Here is a 21,709-nt window from a genome sequence, read left to right on the forward strand (position 1 = left end):
CGACTTTTTGAATTTTGTTTAAAAATATGATACTTAAATTGTATAACTAGAGATCCAATAAGACCACCAACAATGATTCATACTCCAGGAAACACACCTTTCTTTCTAAAGAAATTGTAACGTAGATCATCATTCTTTATTTCTAAAGAAGCTAGTGAATGAAATTTCCTAACCTTGTGGAGAGATGTGTGATAGAGCATAGAGCACAGAACACGGATATAGGAAGAGACAGCATTGAGGGAGGTGAATGATTTGGGGGAGAGGCCTTGGGAAGTTTTTTGAAAAATCAGTCTCGTACGATATAAAGATTGATGATACGCCTTTTGTGAGAAGATCATATGTTTTTATGGGCAAACCCCCGACCAGGAGTTTATGAATTTTACATATGAAATAAGTTAAGAAGTTCTCTAAAAGAATTGATTATTTAATTAAATTTGTGAGTAATTTAATCTATTAAATAGTGTATTATACATATATACTCAAAATTTCAACCAAGGCATTCGGGTGTCGTGACAACCCCACCCTTATACATAATGGAAATAGAGAATTAGTGCCATTAGTAGAGTAATATTTATGGAGAGGAAATATTTATGACATAAATAATATTCTCCATTAAATATAATAGAAAATAAAATGCTTCTGTTTGAGATATTAGAATCATTTTTCTAACAATACATAGATTCACCCTTGCTTAGAGCATTCTTTGTCACCAAGCAAATCCTCCTGGCATAGGATATGGAAGTCTAATTTCAAGTTTTTTTTAAAAAAAATTAAAAAAAATCACTATTATTTTATGAAATTTCAACTTCAAATCATAACTTAGAATTAGGGATGGCAATGAGGCGGGGTAGATGCGGAGCAGAGTGGGTTTAAGGCTATGTGTGGCGGGGCGGGTTTAAGGTTGTGTGTGTGGGGGGGGGGGGGGTTGAAGTGGATTTTTTAAAAATTAATGTGGGGCGGGGCGGATTGCGGATATATGTGATTTTATGTGGGTTCAAACCTAATTTTAACTTTTTACATGTTATAAGAGTTATTAACATAATTTCATTAAAGCTACTAAATTATTCAAGATAATAAATGAAAATGGTTCAATAAAAAATAATACAATTTCTTACATGTTTCCCAATTGACCTCTAAAAAATAAAATTTTAAGTCACTATCCTATTAAATTAATACAACTTAATGAAAAAATGAATTTATTTTTATGAATTTTATTTTTAGTATCAAACATACCTAGAAAAAGAAAATATTAAAACAATTATGCGGGGCGGGGTGGGGCGGGTTGAAAATGAAAAGAGTTGTTATGCGGGGCAGGGCGGATTAAAAATTTTGCGGGTTAAGCTCAACCCGCACCGCCCCCGCCCTACACCGCCCCATTGCCATCCCTACTTAGAATCTCAAATTCTCCAAAAAGTAGGATGTGAAATTTTAATTTCTCCAATATATAACACAACTCTAGCTTATCAAGGAGATAATCTTAGATAGGAGATTATGGAGGATACGAATGGGTAGAAGATTAGTAGATAGTTGAGGATAGTCCCGCTTATCATTCATACTAGTAGGTCATTGTTCATTTGATTTTTATTTCAATGTGTTGTCCCTTGTAATTCATTATCGTACTATTTTGTTGTAGTTATTGTTACTTCTTTTTTTGTATTCTTGTCAGGGGCGTAGACACATGTATAATTGGACACCCTTTATCGGAAAAAAATACCGCATATACAAATAAATGATACACAAAATAATTAAATAACATATTTTGGACACCCTTGACATAATAAGTTGTTATAGCCTAGTGGTTTCAAATGTCTTGAATGTGTGTTTAGACATCTTTAATGAGTTGATGCTTGCGTGTTCAAATCTCACTTGCAATAATTTTTTCCCCTTTTTAAAAAGAGCTTTTGTTGTTTAATTTTTGGATCCTCTTCGTGAAATTCCTGGCTCCACCACCAATTCTTGTCATGTGCCTTGTGATGTTTTTTTTTTCTTGATTTCTTTAACCTTGTTATTTTTTTGAGTCGGAGTTCTATCACAAATAGTTTTTCTACCTCCCAAGATATGCATAAGGTTTACGTACACACTATCCTTCTTATACTCCACTTGTGGCCTCCAATGGGTATGTTGTTATTGATAATTATTTCAACTTTTAAAATATAAAACTTACACTTATAAGTTTATACTTTACAAAAAAAAAAAAAAAAGATCCACAATTTTAAAGTTTTCAAAAATAAAATAAAATCATGTTCGACATGGAGTGATTGTACGTACATTGTGAGAGAATTGTATCCAAGAGTAGTTTGCTACTAATATTGTTGATTCATTGGACATGTGAATTTCTATAAAATTATGTGTATTTGAAAGTTTGTAATGATGTGTAATTACAAATATTTATTTATAAAAGGAACATATATAGAGATATGTGATTTACTTATTCGACGCCTTAAGATATTCTCATATCTTGTTTATTAACGATGATTTGCTCATATGGTAAGATTGTACACCATGCTAGGAAAAATTTCATAGTTTTCACAAATTATAAAAAAAAAAAGTTATGTTCATAAGAAAATGTATTTTGCATGTCCAAATAAAACGTCAACTTCAAATCTATCTAATATCAATCACCATTTGCAAATTATTAAAAATTCTACATAATTCCACCTCCATTGAGTAAGGGAGTCATGTTCTTTATATATTTCAAAAGTCACCTAGAAATGGATGGTACATATTATATAGTGAAAGTGTCAATGATTTTGAGTAGCGATGAAAGACAAATACTTAGTGTAATAAGTTGACATGTTATATTATTAGTTAGAATAGGGTTAACATAAGAAGAGCAAATTTGAGTCACTTTTATAAGATCAAGGACATACCAATAGGTGGAGTTGTCAAAAAGGTTTAGTCCAGTCCCATCCGGTTCAAGCCTCGCGGGTTAAGAAATGTGATGGGCTAGGACAGGCAGACCCTTCATTTGGGGGGGGCTTGAAAATGTTCAACCCAACCCGACCCTAGAAGGGTCACGGGCTGGGGCGGGCTAGCCCTTCTTCTTCTTTTTTTCCAACTTAATATTTTATGACATTAAGAAAATGAGAAGATTTTCAAATCAATTATGGCAAACAATGGTGTTGTTTTAATAACACTAGCAAAGAAAATTAGTGTGATTAACATGTATCTAGGATACAATATGCGAGATACATATATCTGGTGTGATGCATTCCAAATATGCGAGTGAGATAACAGAGTGGCGAGCGACATAGGAGAGAGGCGAGGACACGAAATTTGTCTTTGTATCCTAGATACATGCAAATTCACTTGGATAGAGTATATTTAGAACAAATTATACCTAATTTTGAGTCTGTGTATCCTGAGATACATGTATCTGGATGTACCAAAATCTGGTAAGATTTGTAATATTACAACATAGCATGCATCTAAATAATTAACCCATACACTAGTAAGATTTATGTAAGTTACCCTTAAATAAATAGTTTTGACCCATGGGTTGACCCCGACCCGGCTCCGATCAAGCCTCAAGGGCCAAGGACTTATTTGGATTGAGCTTATAAGCACTAGTTTTAAATAGGCTTAAAATTTTCTATCCCAACGCTATCTCCATAACGGATTGGGTTGTTCCAACCCCATGGGCTAAGCCCATTTTGACGGCATTACCAATAGGCAATAGTATAACCTTAAATGCATATATAAACCACTAATATTACAGATGGCAATACAATTGGTAGGCAAATACTGCCCTGCATCTCTCATGTATATGTCCACAACAAACATAGCGACCGGGCCCAATTAGAGCAGCCAGCCCAACTAAATATAAAAGAAAAAAAAGGAAAACTTTACATGGTATAACAAACATATACATTGTATTTACTATATATTTATATATATATATTTATTTATTTATTTATTTATTTTATTTTAAAAAAAATATTAATCTCTCATCTCTCTCCTTAATTTTTCTCACCTCTCCCTAATCTCTTTTGCCACTCTCCTCTCTCTCTCTCTCTCTTTATATATATATATATCGGCAATCACTATATTTTTGTCTTGATTGTGCAATGTATTTATCGTTTGTATCTCTATATACACTCGTATATTTTTGTATTTTGTCTTATAATGTTTCAAGCAAAATTAAGTGAACGCATGCAACATATCATGATTATATCCATCAAGTTTGCATGTGTTGAAACAACTATTAAAGAGAATGCATACTAGTGATACAAATTGATAACAATTGACAAAGTAAGAGCAAATGAATATAAGTGAAATAAGAGCGAACGAATGTAATCCCCTGTATTTTTTTGTCATTTAATCTTTATATACACCTAAATTATATTCGTGAATACAAATTAAATTTGCATAATAAATTCAACGAATACAAATATTTGACACCTCAAAAAAAGTGAAGCCCCAAAAACAGGTTACGGCGTGAGTGCCAAGCTGGATATAGTTGGACAACCAACTAAATTCCTTACACGTGTCCATCTGTTAAACGTGGTCACTCTGGCCCACTTCATTAATAATCTGCTCCCCAAGAGGACCCGACCCGATAAATTTTTCTTACCCACATTTGATACGTACAATTGTAAAAGTTAAGTCGTGCTAAAATGACGAGAATACCCTCTTTGTTTATTCTTCCCTTTTTTTTAGTTTTAGATGGTATGTGGTTTTGCTTATAAAAAAAAATTAATTCTTGAAAGGCTGAATAAAATCATATAGTTGGACGGACAATAATTCGCTTATTTGATAATTTTGACCATTTTGATTTGCTTAATTTCATCCTAAACTGCTAATTTTTCATCTTTATATGTTATTTTAGCTCATTTCAGGCTCATTAAAAAATAAATAGAAGGTATAGTTTACTAAGTTAATCATACTTCTTAGATGTTTCTTGAGAATTGAGTACTATCAAGAAGACGTAGTTCATTAATACAAGGGTATAGTTAAAAATAATTGTTGTCTTGAATTTCTAAAGTGATACTTAGTTTAAGATTATTTTTTTTGTTAAAGCGGCAATAATTTTGGAATGGGGGGAGTATATTTTCCTCATTCGAGAAAAATATAAATGTGCGGATTCACGGAAATCAAGTAGCTTTTAATCAAAGGATATATATATAAAAGGGGAAAATACATAAGTGAAAATTTTATAAATGACATTTATTAGACTAATATTTTCAAGTTATAGCAGTAGAATAAAACTTTCAAGTTGTAACAATAAAAAATTTCAGGTTATAACATTTTATTAAAAAAAAGATTTTTAAAATAATACTAAAAAACGTTTTTTTTTAAATATCATAAAAAAAACGGATAACATTAAGGATAATTAATAATGCCATAAATTTAGGGGATTCAAAACAAAATAGGAATATTTGGCTTCCTTTTTTAACTCAATTAGTTATAATTAAATCAAAAATCATATTTTATTTTTTTTCATACGTTTCTCTCTCCCTCTAATTTTTTTCTGCCAATTTGTTTTCCTTTTTTTACTCAATCAGTTAAAATTAATTCAAAAATCATATTTTCTTTTTTTATTCAAACGTTTCTCAGTCCCTCGAAATTTTTTTCTGTGATTGTCGTCATTCACGACTAATTCCAAAATATTCTTGATTCAAAAATCTTTATTTTGGTGGTAATGGATGGATTCTTATTGATATTAATAAAACATGGTGGTAGATGAGATCCTTCTGGTTAGTATTCATCGCGATTTATTATTTGTATTTTTATTCCAACTTCAGTAAAAAAAAATTAAGAATAATGAAACTGAAAATGAAATTTTTGGATTTTGGTTGTGTATAATAGATTTAAATTGTCATTTTTTTTTGTATGAACCTTCGTTTGTTTCATATTGCAAAATAATTTCTAGCTGTGAAAATTGAATAAATGATGTTATGAGTTTTTTGTAAACTGGTTTTGGTAATTTGTATATTGTAAACACCATGGATGTGGCGATTTTGCATTTATATTTGAATGATTTGATTATATTGTTTCGTGACAGTGTATGAAATAGTGATGATGTTATCGTTATAAATATATGAAATATGTGTAACAAAATAAATGTATGAATGTGTTTTATAGCATGAATTATGATAGACTGTTTGGAATGATATAGGTATGAATAAGCTCACTACAAAAAAAATCCAAATTGCCAACAGATTTTACTAACAACTTAAGTTGGTTAGTATTCTACTAACAAATTACCAACATATTTCTAACTGAACTATATTTTAAAACTTAACAACGAAATTCTAACAGATTACCAACCAAATCTTACTAAGTATTTTAGTTGGTAAATACGGCGGGAAAAAATGACGCCAAATTTAGCAACATTTTTATCAATGGATTACCAAGTGAAATATTACTAACGCACACCTTTTGTTGGTAATATTACCAACGAAGTTTATATCAGTTGGTAAATATGACAAAAAAATTATTTATATAATTTATTAACATATTACCGAAGAATTATTAACCAAACATTTACCAATGGCAAGATTGTGTTGCTAAATTTACCAACCAAATATAAATGTGTTGGTAAATTAGTAATGAAATGTAATTTGTTGGTAAACTTGCCAACCAATATCCAATTAGTTGGAAATTTTGCCGACGAATAAAGATTGTAGTTAGTAAATTACTAACATCATTAAAATAGTTGGTAATATACCAACCGATCATTAATCCATTGGTAAAATTTACCAACATATTAATCATTTTTTATCTAACAGGAAGGTTGGTTCAAGTTTTGAGGCTTCTGTTTTTTGCTTGTGCCGTTAGGTGTTTTAAATCTTATGTTTTGGCCAAAATTTGACTTTGGTCAATATTTTTGTGAACGTGCTCAGATGAGAATTTCGTCAGCGTAATTAAATCCAGAGGTCATTTTTTATCTAATAGGATGGTTGGTTCGGATTTTGAGGCTTTCATTTTTAGTGTGTGCCGTTAGGTGTTTTAACTTATAATTTTTGGTCAAAATTAACTTCGATCAATATATTTGATAAACGTGCTCAGACGAGAATTTTGTCAGTGCAGTTAGATGCAAAAGGTCATTTTTGATGTAATAAGATAGAGGGTTCGGGTTTGAGGCTTTCGTTTTTAGTTTGTGCCGTTAGGCATTTTAATTTTTAAGAAAATTTCACTTTAGTCAATGTTTTTGGTAATCGTGCTCGAATTAAAATTTTGTCACCACGGTTAGCCATATAAGTTCAATTTTGGTCTCATAGGATGGTTGGTTCGGGTTTTTGAGACTTTTATTTTCAGTTTGTGTCGTTAAGCGTTTTGACTTTTAACTTTTGGCTAAAATTTGAATTAGGTCAATTTTTTTGGGAAACATGCTCAAATTTGAATTTCGTCAACGCGATTAGCTCTGGAATGTCATTTTTCGTCATATAGGATGGTTGGTTTGGATTTTGAGGTTTTCATATTCAGTTTGTACCGTTAGGCGTTTTAACTTTTAAGTTTTGGCCAAAATTTGACTTTGCTTAACATTTTTCATAAACGTGCTCTGATAAGAATTCCGTCAACGCGATTAGCTTCAAAAGGTCATTTTTATATCTAATAGGATGGTTGGTTCAGGTTTTGAGGCTTCCATTTTCAATTTGTGTTGTTAGGCATTTTAACTTTTAAGTTTTGGCCAAATTTTAGATTTGGTCAATATTTTTGGTAAACGTGCTCAAATTAATTTTTTTGATATAATGATATGTGTCATATTGAGATTAATTTAACTTGTTATCATAGATTTTGCATTGTTTCAGTCAAATATGATTTATAAAATTGATATTAATATTTTGGATTTATATTCATGCACTTAGATTTTTAAATGTAATAAATTAATAAATATTTTACTATTGAATAATCATTCAGTTAATAATATTTTGAACATATTGTCAATCAATTACTAACCTAACAATGAACTTGAATGATATATTACCAACAAACTAACACTCAATTAGTAAATTTATTTGAAAAATAAATAATCATACTAATGTATTTAAAATTTATTACCAACAAGGGTTGTGGTGGAGTGGTAAGTACTCCTTCATCCTTAACCAAGAGGTTTGGTTTGGATACCCTTGGGTACGGAGTCACCTTTGTTAGGGAGCGCTTTACCCCCCAATGTGGGACTTCCAGGCGTGAATTCGGATTTAGTCGGGCTCCAATGTGGGAATCGGACACCGCATGGGAAACCAAAAAAAAAGGTACACCGGATGTGAAACCAAAAAAAAGTATTTAAAATTTATTGGTAAAAATACCAACATAAATTTTCTGCTACTAAAATTGCCAACCAATTACCAATGTATTTTGAAAAGTTTACTATCAGACATTTGTTACTATAATTACCAACCTATTACCAACGGAATCGAAAAATGAAGAAAAAAATTTACTAACTTCTTTTCAATTCGTTAGTAAAGGTACTAACGATATACTAACTAAAAATTAGTTGGTGAATTTACCAACTGAAATTTCAGGGCCTTTCAAAATTTTGTAACAACATCTTTGGGTGTTTACCAACTGATTTTTGGTTGGTACGTAAGTTTACAAACAAATTAAAATCGGTGGATAATATTTACCGACGAGCCTTTTAGCAACGGATTAATATAAGTTGGCATTTGGTTGGTAACTCAATTTGCCAACCAATTTGATCAATTTACGAACAAATTTTTTTGTTGGTAATTGGGGTTCCTTGTAATGATGAGTGTCTATAAATTTGTGTGATAATAATGAAGTTGTGGATAAAATTTGTATTAGGTTGGTATGAAATTTGAATATAAATACAACATATTTATTATTCCTTTGTATTATGTACGACAAACTGTTATTTTTTTATGAAATGTGTTTTATGGTATGAATTCTGGTAGACTATTTGGAATGATATTGGTATGAATAAATAATGACGATTGTGTATAAATTTGTGTGAGAAGAATGAAGTTGTGGATGAAATTTGTATTATCTTGGTATGAAAAGTGAATATAAATACAACATATTTATTATTCCTTTGTATTATGTAAGACTGACTGTTATTTCTTTTAATGAAACATGGAAATATGTTGATTTTCAAATGGAGAGGATTATCTTTGAATCTTCCAGTCTGTATAGTGGTCTAGTAAATGCGATAACATTGCAACTTCAGATAGATGTTAATATTAAGTCAAATTTAAGTATGAAAATGGTATCCATTTGGTATCCAACTGAAGTCCCACTGATTGAAAAAACATATAATTGATATTTCAACCGAATTAGCCAACCTAAAATTAGTTAATATTGTATCCAATTGGTATACACTTGGTATCAAACTGATGTCCCACTGAAATTTTTAAAAATAATAATAATTGAGATTTCAAACGAATCAGCCAACTTAAGACTAGTTAATGTAATTTCTAATTGGTATCCAACTGATATCCCATTGGAAAATAGAAAAAAAAAAAGACGTAGTTGAGATATCAACCAAATTAGCTAACATAAAACTAGTTATTGTTGTATCCAATTGGTATCTATTTGGTATCCAACTGGTATCCAGTTGAAAAAATAAAAAAACTAAGATGTAATTGAGATTTCAACCAAATTAGCCAACCTAAAACTAGTTAATATTGTATCCAATTAATATCCATCTTGAAAACTTAAGCGTAATCATGTATACAGTTGTCCTATAAAAGTAATATCAAAATATTTTAATTATAACGATATTTGTGATGTGTTTTTCAAAACTAAAAATCCAATATAAATCTGGCTAATATTGATATCCAATTTGTATACACTTGGTAGCTGACTTGAAAATTTAAGACAAAAGGCTAAAAATAAAAATGTATGAAGTTGATATCCAACTGATATAAATCTGGGAAGAATAAATTTAATAATGTAAAATAGTGCATAGTATATATTGTTGTAAAAAAGCAAAAACAAATATACATCATCTAAAAATTTAAAAACATGTAATAATTAAAAGTCTAAGCTACAATCAACTATCTCAAATATGTTTTCCGTGGTCTTGGTGTAGGATAATTGATAGTATTCGAAGCATGTTCTTTTGCTCTCGGGGTCCACCAAATTTGCTAGCAATAGTCTAGTTACTTCACTCTCACTAATTTCGCCATCAACATTCCTGCTTCTTCCATACTATCATAGGATTGTGGCGTATCTTTGGCGATGATACTTTGCATTGATATCAATGGGATCCATATCAAAAACTCCATTGCTAATATATTCAGCAAATAGACATGTGTACATACCACAATCACTGAAACAACATTGAAGAAAAAATCATAAAAAGATAGAAATACATATAAATTTCATATTAATGTTTATCCCCATTTCACCAACTTCAATCGAAAAATAATTTAAATACAACTGTGAAAAAGTCATACCAGATTTATACAAACTTCATGCCAATACACAAACATATTAATACAAAAAAATCATACCAACTACATAGTATGTTAATTTCATGTAAAAAATATACCCAATCTGATCATATACAACTTTACTGGGGTTTGTTTCTTCTTGGGAGTGGTAACACACTTGTTCGTCGGATTCGCATTCCCGTTGATCGGCGGCGTTTGAGTCAAGATGTTAAAAGATGAAGCCTCAATTTCAACATTAGAAACCCCTTCTAACGAACGGACCTTTCTAAGTGTATGCTGATGTTTTTGATTCTTCAACATGTTTTTTTGTCAACCTAAACTCTTGATTCTTTGTATTGTTTAGAAGATTTGTCCTTCTTTTGAGTGTACAAAGAAGAAGAATGAAGATGATGAGAGAGAAAGATTTATTGTTTCTTCTTTTGGATGTACAAAGAAAAAGAATGATGATGGTGAGAGAGAAAGATCTACCATTTGAGTAAAGATTGAACGTGAAGAGTAAAAGAATCCCTAAAAAGATGTAATATTATGTGTGAAAGGTAAAAAAAAATCACTAAAAAAGTGTAATAGATAATTACCATTGATTCTCTCTTATTAATTTTATTTATCTCACCTATTAATTAAAATAAAATTATAAAAAAATAATTATTTAATGAAGTGGAATTAATTGAATTATAAATAAAAAATGATCTGTTATAACTTGCAATTAAAATGTTATAAGTAGTAATATTTTAAAGTAGATCTAAAACTTGTAATATTACTCCTTAAATAGATGTGTGGGTGATTTTTCCAATACGTAATTAAGAAGACAAACATGTAACATGTATCTGTTATACACAATCATAGTTTAAAAGAATTATGATTCAAGCTATAATTAGAGTTTTATAGCAAATTTTGGTCTCTTCTCTTCCTCTCTGTCTGCACTCTCAATCACCTCTCTCCTCTCTCTCTTTGTTCTCTCTAGCTTCTTACTCCCCCTCTTTCTTTGCAATACAAATACAAATGGTAACAATGATACAATACAAATGATAATAATCAATGATACAAATACAAACTGGTAACACATAAATACAATACATAAAGCAACATATGAATACAAATACAAATGTTTACAGTCAGTGATACGAAACAAGTGGTAATAGGCAATGATACAAATAAAAATGGAACGTAACACAAACACACATGAAGACAAATACAATTTATTCCGAATAATTAAAACAATGATACAATTATATTTGTTGATGCAAACATTTGGATACAAATTTTATTCATTAATATACTTGATATATATAATTGAATTAGATGCAATATTCTTTGACAATTGTCTTCATTGATACAAAACAATTGTATCCATGATACAGTTATCGATCATATACACAAAACAATTGTAGCTCTCTGTCAAATCTCACTCGCCTATCTCAGTTCGTTCTAGTAACTAGTTTTTTTTTTATATACAAATCAATTGTATTCGTGATATAACTATCGATCAGATATACAAATCAATTGTATCTCTCTCACCTCTATCCTCTCTCTCTCTCCTCCCCTCTCTCAATTTTGCTCATTTCTCTCCTCCTTCTTACATGTAGTTATGGATCATAATTAGAGAAACATTAGCTAAGGAGTCTAATTATGTCTCTGATGTTAGCTTCTTTTTTTAAAAAAATTCCTCATTAAAACCCTACTAAATATCAATAAATATTTAATTGTAAACTCAATTATTCTTATATATTAAATTAAAATCAAAGTAGAGCCATAAATTTTAATTCATAGGAGTTACTTACAACTTCTATGACTAGTGTTACACTATCCTTTATAACAAAACATTTTCGTGAAAATCCTTCGGGGTGGCCCAGTGGTTTGGACTTGGGACTTCCATGTTGGAGGTCTTAAGTTCGAAACCCCTTGCCAGCGAAAGTAAGGGCTTTGTTGTTTGGGTCGAGCTAGTCGCACCAGACATGCCAAGTGTGAGTTACTTCTCCTATGTAGTTTGCGAGCTATTGCATAGGAGCGACCGAGCAGAAATTTTATCATGTGCGCACCCAAAGGATAGCGGCTGTTGGTTTCCCTTTGCCATAAAACAATAATAATATATTTTTGTGAAAAAGTATTTTATTTTCCTTAAAAAATAATGATACTATTATTATTATGGGTGTCAAAACTCAAATACTTGTCACCTACTAGTTTATTTCTGAATAAATAATCATAGTTCATACTTTTTTCTACTCCCTCCGTCATTTCAACTTGTAATGTATTAATTTGATACCTTTTTAAAGAAGTAATAAATAAAATGATAATTTTTTCAATATAATAAATTTAATATTTTAAAAAAAATCTATATTAATAATAAGGATAAATTAAGAACTAAGTGATAAATTATTTCTTAATTTTTGAAATTGAGTAAGTAAAAATGAATGTCTGTTTTTTGGATATAGTGGACGAATAAAAATAGACAGGGGAAGAAGAAATGTTTAATTTATTACTGGTGTTAAAAAATGAGTAAATTTTAGGAATAACAAAGATAAAAATCATATATATTAGCGCTCTATATCTACAGTTTTGTTATTTGCCCTTCACAGCCAAATTATGTTTGCTATGGAACATCTGGTTTTTACAAATAGCAGATTTAGATGCTAATTCGTCTGTGTCCATGCAAATTGTATTTCAATATGTATATGTTCTCTGTGTTAGGCTAGAGTGGTGAGCGAGATTGGGAGAGAGAGAAGAGAGACGAGCGAGAAAGGACAGAGAGTGGAGAGAGGTGAATTGTATATGTATATCGGTTAGATAATTATATATATGTAACTACTATGTATATGTATCAATGATTGTGTTTGTAAATCTGCATTAAATTTGAATTCGTATACAGTTGAATCGAGTTAAAATATTTGTATTTGTATATCAAATCTCTCTCTCACTTTTATACAAATACAAATTATACATTGTATTTTGTATAATTTGTATTTGTATAAACCGAGAGAGAAAGGCAAAATATAACTGTGCAGGAGAAGATTTGCATTTGTATAATTATAAGTGTATAGAATAGAGAGATATGTATTTGTATTTGTATATACGGTTTCTCTCTTTTTATACAAACACAAACACAAATTATACATTTATGTTTGTATAAAGTGAGAGATGCGAGGGAGAGATGACTGAAAAAGAGGGAAATGACGAGCGAGATTCCAGAGAAAGGGGAGAGAGGCGAATGGCAAGAAGTTTGCTGCATATTGGAATTAAATGAAACTATAGCTATAACATTTAATTTGAATTAATAGTTGCACAATTTTCCAAAAAAAATTTTAGGACTTGTTTTGAGTAATTAATTTCCATGCAGGGTTTAATAAAGAGGGGTGGGCTGGGAGTGGACATATTCGTCCTGGCATATTGGGAAAAGAGTCTGAAAAATACTTCAACTTTGGTCGAAATTGCTGTTATGATACCAAACTTTATGGAGGACCTTTTACCCCATGCACTATTTAATAGTGTATTTTGAAGGTATATATGTGCGCTCACGTGGACACATTACTATTTAAAATGATGCAATATTTATGATGTCCACGCAGACACATATATACCTTTAAAACACACTATTAAATAGTACAGGGGTAAAAGGTCCTTTCCAAAGTTTGGTATCGTAACAACAATTTCGACCAAAGTTAGAATAATTTTTAGACCCTTTTCCCAAATAATTACACTCTTGTGATATACTCCTACTTGTAGTGAATTGAGTATTGTTTAGGGGAAAATTAATCTTCTAATAGGTTTTATGCTTTCTATATTAGTTTTTTCCGTATGTAGACCACTTGACCAAATTATGTTAAATATCTTGTTCTTTTAGTATAGTTTCTTTATCGTTCAATTTATCACCACCAAAATTCGTAATCGTTAGTTTTCACATGATGTCATGTTATTATTTCGATCCCAAAAAATAGTATCAATTAAAGTACAAATAGTTAGCGAGGTTGAAGACATGTCTAAGATGGGTTGAAAATGAAGATCTTTTTTCTGATTTACTACACGTGAAAATGAATTTTCAATCGTAGCTTATTGTTGCGTCTTTAAGAATAAAAATAAAATATTCGTTAAACCATTTTTAATCCATAATAGTTTTAAATACCCAGTCTTCTCATTTGTATCCCATCACAATTTGATTACACATTGATTATTATTTTGTAACTAGAGCTCTCCGGTTTACTAATAATATTAGTCACTTTCATCTCATTAGTTATTTTTTTGTTTTTTTGTTTTGTTTTAAATACCCAGTCTTCTCATTTGTATCCCATCACAATTTGATTTCACATTGATTATTATTTTGTAACTAGAGCTCTCAAGTTTACTAATAATATTAGTCACTTTCATCTCCAGGAAGTCCCACGTTGGGGGTAAAGCGGTCCCTAACAAAGGCGACTTCGTACCTAAGGGGGCTCGAATCTGAGACCTCTTAGTTAAGGATTGATGAGTACTTACCACTCCACCACAACCCTTGTTGGTAGTTATTTTATTGTTTATTGCTTTCATTCATCACTTATTTAGCAATAACATTCCTATTACTTGGTCATTATATAAGTTGCGTGTCTTTAAACCTTATTAACAAATTCAATCAATCACTACTCTAAGCCACTGATTTAGAAGTAAACAATTCTATCTAATTTAATATTTAAAATACAAAAAGATGTGGAAAGTAATTTGCTATATATCTATATATGTGGTGAGTATTATGGGTAGAGAATGTGTCATGAAATATATGCATTTTAAAGTGCCTTTGGTAGTTATGAACCCATGAATATTGAAAGAGACTTTGAATCATTTCGTGATTCTTTATTGTAAACTTGAAGATCCTGTGATTCTGATAAGGATCTTAGACTTGGTCAAAAATATGTGTATGTCGAGTTTTTATTTATTTATTGAAAAATGTCAAATATATCTTGAACTATTTAAAATGAATCAGTTTGATTCTTCATTATGTTTTTTGTTCAAAAATATTTTTATCATTACGTTTTTTGCTCAAAAATACTTTCCAACAATTAAAATAGCTATCTAAATTATCACTTTGTTGGTGAGAGTTTATATATATATATATATATAGAGAGAGAGAGAGAGAGAGAGAGATCAACAATATTCTTCTTCTTAATGATTTATCCGAAAATAAGAAAAAATAGACCAAATTACTACATGTCCCATTTTAATACTCTCACTATTTTAAGATTCAAATAATTTCATTTTTTTTTGTAATTTATCAATGTATAAAGTATAATCTCCCTTACAAACAAATACAAATTTAAAACAATTAAATAAGCGTGGATAATGTTCGGTCGAAATTTTTAAAAAGAAGTATTTATTGTTAGAATTAGTGATAACTTCAGTTGGTTTAATTTCGAAAAAAGTTGTTTGTGCTTTTATTGTTATGGTGGGTAAAATTACGTGTCTTTATTAGGAGTGTTTTTTTTTTTTTGGTAAAGTTTAATTACTTCTATCCAATAAAAGGGAAAAGAATCCCCTCCAATCTTCATTACTTTTCATTGGTATGATAAATAAATGCCACCACATATACAAGCTCATTTTTCTTGTTATTTCTTTAAAAATAATATTTTTATACTAAATAATATCAAATTCAAAATATTTATATGTATTATAATACTCTTTCAGTTTTATTTATATTTTAATTAACATTTTAAATTATTCTAAAAAGTAAGCATAAATAAAAATTGTGAAATATTCAAATTTTGAAAATTGATTTCATTCACAACTTCAAATAAGAACACAACAACTAAAATCTATATTTATAAAGAAATAAAGAGGGAAACAAATACAATGTTCAAATAAATAAAAGAATTCTTGAAGAATCACTAACAAAACGATTTAGGTTAAAGATACTTTAACTTAAATTTCAAAAAATTCATTTAGTGTAAGAATAAATTAATTAATAAATAAAAAATCTTTATAAAAGTAGCAGGTAAAACTTTTACCCTCTTATATTTATTTTGTACACGTGACATATATCTACTACACAATTAAAAAGTAGTATTAAACAAAATGATAATTGAGATCCTTTTCCCCATAAAAGATAATATCAGACCTTTTTCTATTTATAGTGAATAAATTACATGATCAATTCTTTTTGGCCAGAAAATTTGGTCAGAATGATATTTTTTCTATGTTATTTTAACTTTTTAAATATTTTTACCCTTTTAACTTAAATACATTTTAACTAAAAAGATGGAAAAAAGATCAGTTTATTTAAAATAAAAAAATGATTATAATTTTTTTTTTAATTTTCTGACCAAATTCTAGCCATATTTTCTGGTCATTTAGCACTTCTCTAAAATTAATTCCATAAAACATCACTTGGTAATATTTTTTTGTGAAGTTGAAAATTTATGAGTAAGAAAATAATTATTTCACTTAAATACCACTCAAATGTTTGTCGGTATTGAAAATACTAGTAACTTTAACTATCAAAATAATACTCCTCCATCCTATATTAATTGATTGTTTTTTTACAAAATATTAAGAAATCAAAATTAAAAAATAATTTACCAATTCATCTTTTACAAAATATCTTGAAAATTTTATAAATAAATATAAATACTTTCTAAAAATTAATTGCGAGAGTAATACAGAAAATATTTAATTGATGATCAACTAATATAGAATAAAAATAATAATATTTGATGCCATATATATATAAAAATATTCTTCCGTTGTTGGCATTTAGATGGTGGACCAAAAATCAAAATATAAAAACAAACTGATCGACACAGTCGTTAATAACCGATAAGTCATAATCAAGTCCACTGTTTGCTTCTTTTCTATGAATTTATCATCCCAATTTATGCTATTGCATTTTTTATTTTATTAAAATTCAAATTACGTAAACTTTCATAAATATTAAGAATTGCGATTTACAATTTTATATATTATATATAAACAAAGGATTTATTATGTTATGATAAATTCATTCCTCACACTGGCAAGTGCTAATAATACACCAACCTACCATTTCTAGCAACAACAGGTAACAGCTGTGGAGACTTTTTTTTTTGTATAAATAAATTGTAACCCCTTCGATGGTTATGGTTGGATTTTCCATCAAACCAAAAACTCTCCATTTTCTCTCTCACACAACTCTTCTTCTTATAGCTCCAGTTTCTTGTTAAAGAAAAAATGTCAGTGAATAGTATAACTGAGTTCTGTTCCTGAGTCCTAAGTGGGGTTTGCTTTTCTCATCTTTTTTTTTATGCTGCCCTGTTTCCATAAACACTCGTTTTTCACTGTATAAAACACGAAAAACAAGTAAAGTTTTGTTCTTAACTACTATTATTTTGATTTGATTTGATTGGATTAACGTTTGTATTCTTGTCAATATTGATTGGCGCTTCTAGAAGTTGTACAGAAGAAGAACTCAATTATGGCTTTCTCAATATTTTTCGTTTTTTTTATCTAGGACTCTTGGAAACTAACCCCCAAAAAAAGTGTATTCAAATCTGGATACTGTGGGTGGTTTCTGTGTGTAGCTGTGTGTGTGTGTTTTTTTTTTCCGACGAAATTGGGGGTGAAATGGGATCCTCCGCAATGTCTGTTGACGAGATTGTGGAAGAGATGATGAGGCTTAACAAATCTCTACCAATAAGGCCAGGGATAGATGAAGTGGAAGCAGCAAAAGTTTTAATTATGAATATGGAGAAGGAGGAACAAATGAAGTTAGAGACAATTGCGCGGCAAAACAAAAGAAAAGATGTACCAGAAGAGGTATTCAAAATATTGCAAGAGATGCAGAGGAATTTAGTTTATTTTCAGAGTAAAGAACAGAAGAGAGAGGCATTAAAATTGTTAGATCTCGAAAATGTTCATTACCTGTTCGATGAATTGATTCAAAGAGCTTCGAAATGCTTGTCATCTAATCCTCAAGCTAATAATACTTCTTCAGCTTCTTCAAGGTATTCCAGCAATTTGTCTGTGGCGAATTCATCTTCCTTCAACGGTAGCAGTTTCAATTCTCCGGCAACTACTACGACTATGTCTTCGTCGAGCTTTTATAGTGAGAAAGAGCCTGTTAAAGTGTCTGAACTTGTTACAAGAGACGACAGTTACTTGAAGAAGCCGACAACTGCGTTTCAAATGGATGGAATCGGTGTTGGGCTTCGATCTGGGAACGCTTCTTCTGCTCCCCAGATTGTCGATACCACTTTGAAGCGTAGTACTGGTAAGTTTAATCTATTTCCTGTAACATATTGTTTGTGACCAATGTGTTTTTTTATACTTTGTTAGCTTAATTGGATAAAATTTGTTTCCTATAATATGAAAATTATTAGTTTAATGGAGAAGCCATTTATCTGTAGGTCAAAATGATGAAAAAATGAGCTTGATAAAGCTTGCTAGTTTGATAGAAGTTTCAGCCAAAAAAGGAACCAAGGAGCTAATTCTTCGAAGAAAACTGTCAGACCAATTAGAATGGATTCCAGATTCACTTGGGAAGCTATCAAATTTGGTGACTTTGGATTTGTCTGAGAATCGAATTGCTGTGCTGCCAACTACCATCGGGGATCTTTCATCGTTGCAAAAACTAGATTTGCATGGAAATAGAATTGTTGAACTTCCTGATTCAATAGGAGATTTGCTTAACTTGGTCTATCTTGATCTAAATGGCAATAACCTGAAGACGTTGCCTTTGACTTTAGCGAGGTTAACTCACCTTGAGGAAGTCGATCTAAGCTCTAACATGCTATCTGTACTCCCCGAGGCAGTGGGATCCCTTGTCAGTCTCAAAAAACTGATCGTTGAGACTAATGACCTAGAGGAACTTCCTCACACTATTGGTCAATGTACTTCGCTGAAAGAGCTCCGTGCTGACTATAACCGTCTTAAAGCTCTTCCTGAAGCCTTGGGGCGAATGGGTTCTTTGGAGATTCTATCCGTGCGGTACAATAACATCAGGCAATTGCCTACAACTATGGCATCCTTAACAAGTTTGAAAGAGCTCAATGTTAGTTTCAATGAGCTTGAGTCAGTGCCTGAGAGCTTGTGCTTTGCCACTACACTCGTAAAACTGAACATTAGCAACAACTTTGCGGACCTGCAATCACTCCCTAGATCCATAGGAAACCTTGAGATGCTTGAGGAGCTGGATATGAGTAACAACCAGATACGAATTCTACCAGATTCATTTAGGATGCTTTCGCATTTGCGTGTACTAAAGACAGAAGGAAATCCACTTGAAGTGCCACCAGGAAACATTATCGAGATGGGAGCACAGGTGTGTTTGAGTTTTATTTTTACTATACTATCATTATGCTCTCTGAATTTTTAATTGTTTGTTTTAGTTTTGATAGATGACTCATGAACGTTTATTTTGCTCATCAGGCTGTTGTGCAGCATATGGCTGATCTTGTTGAAAAGAGGGATGCGAAGCCACAGCCAGTTAAGCAGAAGAAATCATGGGCTCAGATATGCTGCTTTTCAAGATCCAACAAACGTAAGCGCAATGGTATAGACTATGCCGTCCAAGCGTGACACACTTAAAAACTCTTGACCTTATATTTATCTGGTAAGTTTGTTCTCTTTACTACCTCTGCTTCCAGCTATTAGTCTGTTGGCGAAAGAAAACAAGAAATCTTTTATTAAGGGGAAACTGGAGGTAGTATCCAGTATCCAGCTGGTGATCCAGTATTCATGGCACTGATCCAGCAGACTGGTTGGATAGTTCTTAGCTCTTACACATTTGTTGTTTATTAATTATCCTCAATTCTTGTCCTTTGATTTTGTGAGTTAATAAATGTATATGGTGCACGAGACATGTTTGCTGCATTAATTACAATAATAAAATGTTGGGTTGTAAGGGAATGGCTCACATGCTTTTGTTATCCCTCGTTCAGTGAAATTGAGCTGTGATTGTGCTGGAAGTGAGCTCTGCCATTCTCTTCAATTCCAACTCTGCCAACAGAATTACCAGTAATTTCTTGTTACCACATGTTTCTTTTTACCAGTTGGTTCTATTTATCATCCTCTTTGTAATATTTGCTTGTAATTTTATCATGTATGTTCTAAAATCAGTTGTAAAAATTGATATCACACCGCAATGTTAATGAATTATTATGAGTTGACTTCAGATTGAAACTCTGTTGTTATCGTCATTATCTTCACAAGTGTTATAATCGAATCAGGAGGAGTTTTCTAATATTAAATCCTAAATTATTGTTCATGTGGTCCTCAAGATTACTCAACTGTTTAAAAAGGCTGGCAAATTTGTTAGACAAATGTCATTATATTGGTTAACAACTTGCTATAATGCTTAAACAAAGAGATTAAACTAATCCAAAAATTTTAACTTTTTACCATCGACTTTTTCAGAGAGACATATAAAGCAACTAAACAAACACGAGAGCCATGGGACACAACCCCTTTACCAAAAAAAGCAGTGACGGGTAGAGGTAGACATGGTATGGTATATACCAAATTATTATTTATATTTAAATTTTTAATACTGTGATTTTGGTATTATGGTACTTGTATGGTATATGGTATACATTTTAAATTTTTTGATATTCAATAACAATATAATATCATACTAAATTATATAGTTATATAAATAACATATAATCTAATGATATCAATGATCACGTAGAACCTACCGAACATTAGCCTGGTGCTAGGCCAGCAACAGGCAACTGCCATAAAGACGAAATGTGATGGATGGACAAAAAAAAAATATATATATAGTCAAAGAAGCTGATAATTGTTGGGTCGGATCTTCTAGATTCTACCTTAATTTTCATTTGTTTTGGTTTTTTCAATTTGTGCCAAAGGCCTTGTACAAAATTTTGGATTCATAACTATTAAAAGGCCCTGCAAGCAACCAAAAATTTAACATAAAATAATAATAATAATAAATATGTAACGCTCTCGATCGACAAATCCCATGTTAACAGTATACCAGAGAGATGGTGAACTGCTAAGACACCACTAAATGATTTTGACATGACAAATATATTTCTATGTAGGGATAATATTTTCGTGTGAAGATAATATTATACAGATATAGAAAGTATCAATAGAATACCAAACGCCAATTCTACCAACTTTTGTCACAATATGAAGCAGGGGTGACTTAACGTAATTGGGGGCCTAGAATTGAAATTTCAATTTGTGGCCTAAAACATAAATATACTTCACATACATATTTATTCATAATTTATTTATTTTACACTATTTAGATGAAAATTATTAGTACTTAATATTGTTTACTAGTCTTATGTAAGATTTTATCAACTCAACATTGAAAAACATCATTTAAGTGAGGCAATTATTATATGGATTGTTAACATAATGCTATAAGTAATAGGTTGATAAATATTAAA

At 30.5% G+C, this 21,709-nt stretch overlaps 1 protein-coding gene across 1 annotated transcript; it reads left to right on the top strand.

The window, feature by feature from the left end:
• Positions 1-17,891: 17,891 nt before the first annotated feature.
• On the top strand, positions 17,892-19,953 carry LOC125834602 (plant intracellular Ras-group-related LRR protein 4-like). The gene is made up of 3 exons (XM_049513739.1): positions 17,892-18,558; positions 18,695-19,608; positions 19,716-19,953. The coding sequence occupies exons 1-3, from the start codon at positions 17,913-17,915 to the stop codon at positions 19,863-19,865; spliced, it is 1,710 nt and encodes a 569-aa protein (XP_049369696.1). The 5' UTR covers positions 17,892-17,912; the 3' UTR covers positions 19,866-19,953.
• Positions 19,954-21,709: the final 1,756 nt, after the last annotated feature.

This window comes from Solanum verrucosum, unplaced genomic scaffold, assembly GCF_900185275.1.
Source record: "Solanum verrucosum unplaced genomic scaffold, falcon-dt-bn FXZP01000287.1, whole genome shotgun sequence".
NCBI classification, from domain to species: domain Eukaryota; kingdom Viridiplantae; phylum Streptophyta; class Magnoliopsida; order Solanales; family Solanaceae; genus Solanum; species Solanum verrucosum.